Genomic DNA, 7,810 nt, shown 5'->3' on the forward strand with positions numbered 1-7,810 from the left:
CCGAACCAAAAAAAAAAAAAAAAAAAAAAAAAAAAAAGACTCTAGATTTTTATTGGAGTACTTATCCATGAGAGGCACGTGTAAGGGTTTGGCATAGTTTTTTCAGGATTCAGAGAGATTCAAAATCTGGCTCTGCCACTCATGGGCACGTATGACATCTTCACGCCTCGAATTCCTCACTGTGACAGGGGAATAATAATAATAATGATAATAAACTTCCCAAGGTGGTGTGAGGTTAGAAGGTCGATGCACAGCCTCGCAGTCTTTCGAGGGACAGGTCAGAGGCAGCTCCTACCCAGTGTCCTCAGGTCCCCCAGCTACGTTGAGTCCTGATGGGTCTCGCTTAGCAATGCAGCCCCCGGGTTATTGGCGTTTCCTTCGCTGAGTCTCACTTCCTCCACTTCATTTGTGCTTCATGAAATCACCTCTCACATTCGCTCCTGCCTCCAAGGCCTTGTCTCAGGCTGGTTCCAGGCAGAACCCAAACAGAGACCAGCAAGTACCAGCCGTGCCCCCTGCAGGGCTGGCACACCCCACCTGCTGTGGTTACCGGGGTATCTCTTTAAAGGCTAAGGGCTTCTTGCTTGGTTGCAGGTCAGGAAGGTGGCTGCTGCTGCACAGAGGCTGGGCGTGGCTCTCCCTTCTGCCCTGGGGACCCTGGTGGAGGCCAAGTCTTCTGCACAAGACCAAGGTCTTTCTTCGGCACAGGAGGCCAGCCCAGAGGAGGACACAGTCTGATCGGCTAGTTTCCCAGGGAAGACACAGCCAAGCAGGAGCAGGGGAGGGCTTTTGATTGATTGATTGACTGACTGATTGATCGATTGAGTTTGATCCAGCCCTGCTAAGAAAGTACTTAGAAAACTGCCCTGGTGCTTCCATCTCCAGCCCAGACCATTCAGGTCACTGGTTAACAGAAGCAGGCACGTCCTTCAGCCACTCAGCCCCTTTTTTTTCAGGCTTCACCTGATCCCTGGGAAACCTCTTTCTGCCAGGAGCTTGACTGTCTCAGATTTGGGAACTCGATAAGGACACAGGCTGTCCCCTCCCTGTGTCATGATCCTTTTCTTGCTAACACACACAGGGAGCACGAGTTTCTGATTTTTTTTTTTGTTTTTTGGCTGCTCTGCGCAGCCTGCGGGATCTTAGTGCCCCGACCAGGGATCAAACCCACGCCACCTACAGTGGAAACCTGGAGTCTTAACCACTGGACTGCCAGGGAAGTCCCGGGAGCACAGGTTTCTAACCTCTCTTGCTTCGGCTTTTCACATTCGCCTGCAAGGTCCTCCTTGGTCCCATGGTGTTTGAGAAAAGCGGCATTATTGTCTGTCCCGGTGCCGCGAGGCTGCCTCTCTGGGGAGCTCCCGAGAACCTGCAGTGGCTTGGTTTCCCGCATCCTTCCTCCTCATGCGGGTTCCTTCACAAGAGCCAGGCAAGGAGCTTAGGGCGGGGCTGCGTCCTTCACAAGAGGGAGAGCAGGTGCCATAGGGCTGGAATTTCTTGGGAAAATGCACATATGCAGCAAAGAATTTTTTCAGATTCTGGGGTTGCTCCTGTAAGCTCCTAGTATAGAGAGGGGAAAAAATAGTTTCCTGTCAATCAAGGAGCATGATATTTATCACCATGGACCAGAATAGAATATGTGGCCTGCATTGGCAGTTCAGTTTGCTGCTTTTAAGGAATTCAGTTTTGTCACGCAGCCCAGATGGAGATGTTGATTTGGTTCTGGCTCCTTCTCTGTACATTATTTCCACTTCACTCTTTCTGTCATCCGTACAGACCATATGCTGCCTTTCTTGCTGTAAGAGCAGAAGGGGCAGGGAAGGGCCTAGGCCTGGCGCCAGGCTCCTGCTCTGCTGCCTCCTGTCTGTCAGTGGCCTTGGGCGGGTCTCTTCTCCTCTGGGCCTCCGTGTCCCCCTCTGTAGAATAATGTTCATAGCAAGCTTCCTGCCTTCGATGGGTATTTGCCAAGATCGAATGTTTTAATCTATGTGAAAATGCCTTGTAAATTGTGCCCCGTGCTCCACGTGTTGGCTGTTACTCTTCCAGCACCTGGGATGGTGCTTTGTGACGGTCGGGACTTGGGACTAATAGGAAGGGTGAGAAGGTGGAGGCTGTCTTTTATTCAGAGGTCACTGCAGGTCAGGCACGGCCCTCAGTGCTTTGATGTATGTCATCTCTTTCCTCTCCGTAACTTCCACTGAGGCAGGTACCATGTCTCCTTATTTCACTGATGAGGGGAATTAGCATAGGAGGGGTGAGGTGGGTCCCCCGAGGCCACACATGGTCGGTGCAGTGGCAGAACCTGGCCGCCTGGGGCTGGAACCAGATCTGTAGGTACATGTCCTGGAAGTGCGTCTTCCCTAGAGAAGGTGGCAGGTGCCCTGCCTGTTTTCTCTGTCCCTTTGCCACTCCCTGCAGGGAAGCTGTTCCCCACATGTTGGTCTCAGGGGTAATAGCACATCTGCTTCACATCTGGGCCATTATTGGATTCCCAGAGCTGAGTACGGGGCGTGGGTCCAGCCCAGGGGATTGAGGCTGAGGGTGTTCGTGGGGCTGTGTCCTCTGACTCTTGTCTCCCATGCTGCCTGTGGAGGCCCCGTAGAGGTTGCCCAGGCAGAGGGAAGGCCTGCAATGAATGGCCGCCTTCCAGGGAGGGGTTGGATGGTTTTTCCTCTCATATTTCGTAAAACTTTGTCTTCCCTTAACATATTATCTTTCTGCCAAATCAGACGCTTGATTCTCAAAAGTTATGGCACCCAGTTTTCCAAACAATCAAGATTTTTACAGACCCTCGATCAGGCTCTTTCAGAAGAAGTCATCTTTGGAGGTCACCGGGCTGGCATTCCTACCCACGAAAATGGGACAGATGCCGAGGTGACATTAGGTTGATGTCATCAGATGCACTCAGATTGGCAGTCTTCCTCCTCTGGCCTTTCTAAATGTTTTGGTTTATTGATTTCCTTGACCCGAGGAGGACATTTAATTTTGTGATTTTTTTTTTTTTTTTTTTTTTTTTTTTTTTTTTATCTTACATGAGAAATGAAAGATATGCCCAGCAGGTATCACCCAAGAATATGAAAGAGACGGGATTGCCTGTGGCTGGGCCCAGTGCACCCTTGAATTTTTTGAGGATTTAAGGTTTTCTTGATAAATATCTTTTTGTTGTTGTTGTTTTTAATGATTCTAGAACTATCTGAAATGATTTCATTAATTGGCACAATCCACTAGATGTTTTTGGTATTTCAACTTGCTTTTTAAAATCCAAACTAAGTATCTTTCTCCATAGACCTTCCCTTCCTCTTGTTGTTGTCTCATTGGTCATCCACTGACTCATGGTCATTCATGATCAGTTGTTCCTCAAAGACTTAACCAGACTCTGGAGGGAGAGCAATGAGCAAAACCAGACACAGTTCCTGCCCCCATGAACAGAACAACATATTTACATGTGTTTGATAATATGCTACACAGGACGGGTGTGCAGAGCCATAGTGGGGGCTGCTGACACCACACCCAGGTCCTCGTTTCCCACTGGCACACCCATCCCACAGCTGCTGGGGCTCGGCGGTGATGGCTCACAGCTGCTCCCCTCTCTGGAGCATGATCCTTGGAAGGAGACAACTCCCACCACCCCACACACACCCCTCCCCCACAGTCTGTAGCCAGAGGCGAACCAGCCTAGGAAAAGGTGGCCCCTTATCTCAAGGTGGGGTAACACTGCGTGCAGTTCCAGCTCCAGAGCTCCCCATGGGATCAGGCTGAGTTAGGCTCTGCCTGGGGACACAGCCTAGCTTAGCTCCTTCCTCTGCCTCATCTTGCTTCCTCCCTTCTTTTCTCCTTGGAGCCCTCCCTCAGTGCATCACCTGCACCAAACCCCTGCCTCAGGCTCCACACAGAGGCAACTTGACCAAAGACAGGTGCTCTCAGAGCCCATCCAAGGAGACATTGATGTAGGTGGGGAGTTCAGGAAAACCATCTCAAAGAGGGCATGGCTGAGCTTGGATTTGCAAGATCAACAGGAGTTAAATAGATGGAGAGTGAATGGAAGGATGTTGCAGGAGGAGGCACAGCACATGCCGAGTTCTGGTGGGCAGGAAATATGAACTGCAGGCTGAAAGGAAGCCAGTGTCTGTGGCGCAGAGAGAGAGTCCAGTGTGAGAGGAAGCTGGACGGGCCAGCGGGGCACGAGCAGCCAGACTCCCTGGGCTCCAGGAAGGAGTCCCTTCAATTGGTGGGCAGCATCATCACACCTCCAGGTACCCAGCCGGGGCCTTGGATAGTTAGGTGGGAGGAGCCCAGCATGGTAGGAAATCTTGCCCCGGGGTCAGAGGTCTGGAGTTCCAGCTCCATTTTATCAATTAGACATGGTGTCACTTTTGGGGCCCCAGGGAGGGTCAGAGGTACTCCGCAGGATGTTTTGCGGTCCTGCAAGTGTGCATTGTTTTTATTAGGAGTGGTTATTCCCCTGGGTGCTCACAATAACATACTTCCTTTCCTTTAACCACCGGCCCCTCAGAGTCCAAGGTGCCTTTACTGGGGTCCGGGAAGGCAGAGGGTAGAGACGGCTGCTTTGCAGGAGAAGACGGCTGAGTCCTCACCAGCCTGGGATGATTCTGACATATGTGACAGTAAAGGCATCTCTCTCTCTCTCTCTCTCTCTTTTCTTTTTAGGTAAAAAGAGCAACAGAAAAGGCGTGAAAGCCAAGAGCTCTGAGAAGGCTGCCGGTGATGATTACAGAGTCCCTGTGGCCCGTGACGCTGTCAGAGAGGGTGAGTGAGGCCCCTGCTTCCTCACCGGCCCTGGGAGGGCGCAGGCCCCGGCGCAGCAGCCGAGTCCTGAGCACGGGTCTGCCTGGGGTCTGCTGCCCCTTCTGGACCATCCATAGGGGGGTGAGAACATTCACGGGCTGTCTCTTCTGCTTCGCACAGTAACTCACAGCCATATTTTCCTCATCAGCTTGACTAAGGTCATTTCCGAATTTCCTGGAGCTCTTGGTTGCCTGTCCTGCCCTTCCCCCTCCCCCCTCGAAGACAGCATCATTTCCTTTCTTGTGGGGCCTCGTAGCTGCCCGCAGCCTTGTGTGCGCGTTTCTTATCTCCCAGCAGAACCCGGGGCCTCCAGCGTCAGAGGTCGAGTCTTTTACTTCCAAAGCATGTAACGCTAGGCCTGGCATTTTACAATTATGTAAAAATATTGGTCCTTTAATTACTTACCTTAGGATGGTCAAAGCCATTAGTTCTAGACTCATGGACAAACTCTGACGCACTAGCTAGAGCTATTACTATTATTATTAACTATTACAATTACCTTTATCGTTATCTCTCTAACTCTAAAGTATGGTATCTAGGATGACCTTTGTGCTGATATTAGTAATAGTGAACATGTATTAAGCACTTAAGCTCTCAGTAATTGCCAAGCACTGGGCCTCATACTTCATGGCTCCTGATGTCCCTCTGAGTATTGTGGATATTATTATTGTCATCGTCGTCATCACAGATGAGGAAAATGAGACTCAGTAATGTGGATCATTTGCCTACCGTTATGCGGTTTGCAAGTTGTAAAACAGGGATTTGAACCCAAGATTTGCTGGTTTCTGCTCAGCAGCACAGCTGCTTGAAATAAATAGAGCATTTCACAAATTTGGGTTTATAGAGGCAGGATCCGATTTCAGTTGCCGCGTGAGCCCATAAACCGTGTAACAGAGTTGATTGTCACAAAGGGAATTGTGTGCTCCCTTAGGCAGAGTGTAATGATCTGGGGCTGTGTTTCTAACCAAGAACTTGCCATCAAAGAAATCATAGATATGACTAGCAGTGCATCCTAAAGCAGAAACAGAAGTTCCACAACAGTGAACTGCAATCACTTAGTGACTGAGAATTCTATTCCATCGTAAAGTGGGCAGGTGTGCACTGGGCACATTGCCCTTGGGAGGGCCCAGCGTATCAGGACGGTGTGTGGAGGACCCAAGGGGTGCTAAGGCTGTGTTCCTGCCGGTTCACCCTGAGAGTGTGGGCCTTTGGGGTTTCAACTAAACGGGTGGTAGCGAGACTCCCACCTTGGGTGGGCCTCGGCCATGACTCTTTGTCCCGTTGCCCCAGCAGGCTGATAAAACACCAGCTGTTTCTCAGGATCACAAGTCACAGGGCTAAAGCGGCTTCTAGTCTGGCCTCACCTCTCTGGGTTCTGCTGCTGTCAGATCTGGGCCAGAGAGTTCTTTCTTGTCTTGTTAATTCTTAGATGCTTTCAAACATATTTTAAAAATAGTTTTTCCAGTTTTGTTAGTAGCTTTAGCACAAGGGCCGGTTTGAATTATCTTACTTCTCCATTACCAGAATTGGAAGTTGGTACAATTTTGAAAGGCATTTTCACAGAGGTTTTTCAAGGCCCATTTCTGTACCCACGTGTGTATGCACGTACACTCTGAAGTCCGCACTTACCTCCTGATCTGCCACACGAACATTCTCCTTCCCCACCCTGGCCCGCTCAGGATTGTTCCCCCACCCTTCACCTCAGAGCCGTGTCTGAACAGTTGGGACCCCCTGGTCTCAAAGGCAGCCATTCTGGCTCTGATTCTTTGAGCGCCCTGGACGTGATTTTGGCCTGTGAGCCTTGTTCACATTGCTCTTCTATTAAAACAGAATTGAGGGCAACCCTGGGGTGGGGGGAAGAGAAGCTGTGTGGGCCCTGGTATGCAAATATGGGAGGGAGAGAGATGGTGAGGAGGGGAGGTCATGTGCAGGAGGCAGGTGGCGCAGCAGTTAGGAACTGCTGGTCTGGACCAGGAGGAGACACCTGCGGGTGGCGCTGGGCAGAACAGGGCCTCGGATGGACAGCTGGGCGGGCTCAGGACCCCGCATCCATCATTCTCTCAGCATCTCCTCTGATCGAGCTGGGGGCCTCGCTGGAGATGGGGCAGAGTGAAGGGGCGGGGAGGGTGGCTGTCACTTACACTGTGTCCAAGGCGACAGGTGGACCAGATGTCACCTGCTTCATTTTCAGGGCGGTGGGTAGTACAGATATTAATCACACTGAGTTATGGGAGTGACTGGCATCAAAGGGCTCGTGTTAGATGTGGATTTGAAACCGCACAACCCACATTGGGACTTGAACCCACTGTCTTTTAATTGAGATGACAGACCTGGTCTCTGGACTTAATGAAGCCCAGGTTCTTGATGTCTCATTGCAGAAAGAATTCAGTGAGAGACAAAGTGATAGGTAAGAAGTGGATTTAGAGAGATACACATTTCAGAGACAGAATGTGGTCTGTCTCAAAAGGCGAGAAGGGCTTTGGGAGGAACACATTCCACAGACAGAGTGTGGGCCATCTCAGAAGGCGAGAGGCCCCCAAATAATGGGGTGGTTAGTTTTTATGGGCTGGGTAATTTCATAGGCTAATGAGTGGGAGGATTATTCCAACTATTTTGGGGAAGGGGTGGGGATTTCCAGGAATTGGGCCACCGCCCACTTTTTGGCCTTTTATGGTTGGCCTCGGAACTGTCATGGCACCGGTGGGTGTGTCATTTAGCAGCTAATATATTACAGTGAGCATATGATGGGGCTCAAGGTCCACTGGAAGTCGAATCTTCTGGGCCCACTGGAAGTCGAATCTTCGGCCATCTTGGACCTAGTTGGTTCTAACTAGTTCTTGTTGTGTCCCCAGTGGTTATGTCATTCTTTTTTTTTTTTTTTTTTTTTTTTTTTGGTACGCGGGCCTCTCACTGTTGTGGCCTCTCCCATTGCGGAGCACAGGCTCCGGACGCGCAGGCTCAGCGGCCATGGCTCACGGGCCCAGCCGCTCCGCGGCATGTGGGA

The 7,810-nt window shown here is 50.7% G+C and overlaps 1 protein-coding gene across 2 annotated transcripts in view; it reads left to right on the forward strand.

Annotated features, from left to right (window-relative positions):
• The window catches only part of CPXM2 (carboxypeptidase X, M14 family member 2), a 133,250-nt gene that overhangs the window by 7,783 nt on the left and 117,657 nt on the right, over positions 1-7,810 (forward strand). For both annotated transcript variants that reach the window (XM_007468736.1, XM_007468737.1), the window contains exon 2: positions 4,669-4,767. In XM_007468736.1, coding sequence (XP_007468798.1) covers positions 4,669-4,767 — 99 coding nt within the window. The remainder of the gene's footprint in view (positions 1-4,668; positions 4,768-7,810) is intronic.

The sequence above is a fragment of the Lipotes vexillifer genome, unplaced genomic scaffold (genome assembly GCF_000442215.2).
Source record: "Lipotes vexillifer unplaced genomic scaffold, Lipotes_vexillifer_v1.1 scaffold741, whole genome shotgun sequence".
Taxonomy (NCBI): domain Eukaryota; kingdom Metazoa; phylum Chordata; class Mammalia; order Artiodactyla; family Lipotidae; genus Lipotes; species Lipotes vexillifer.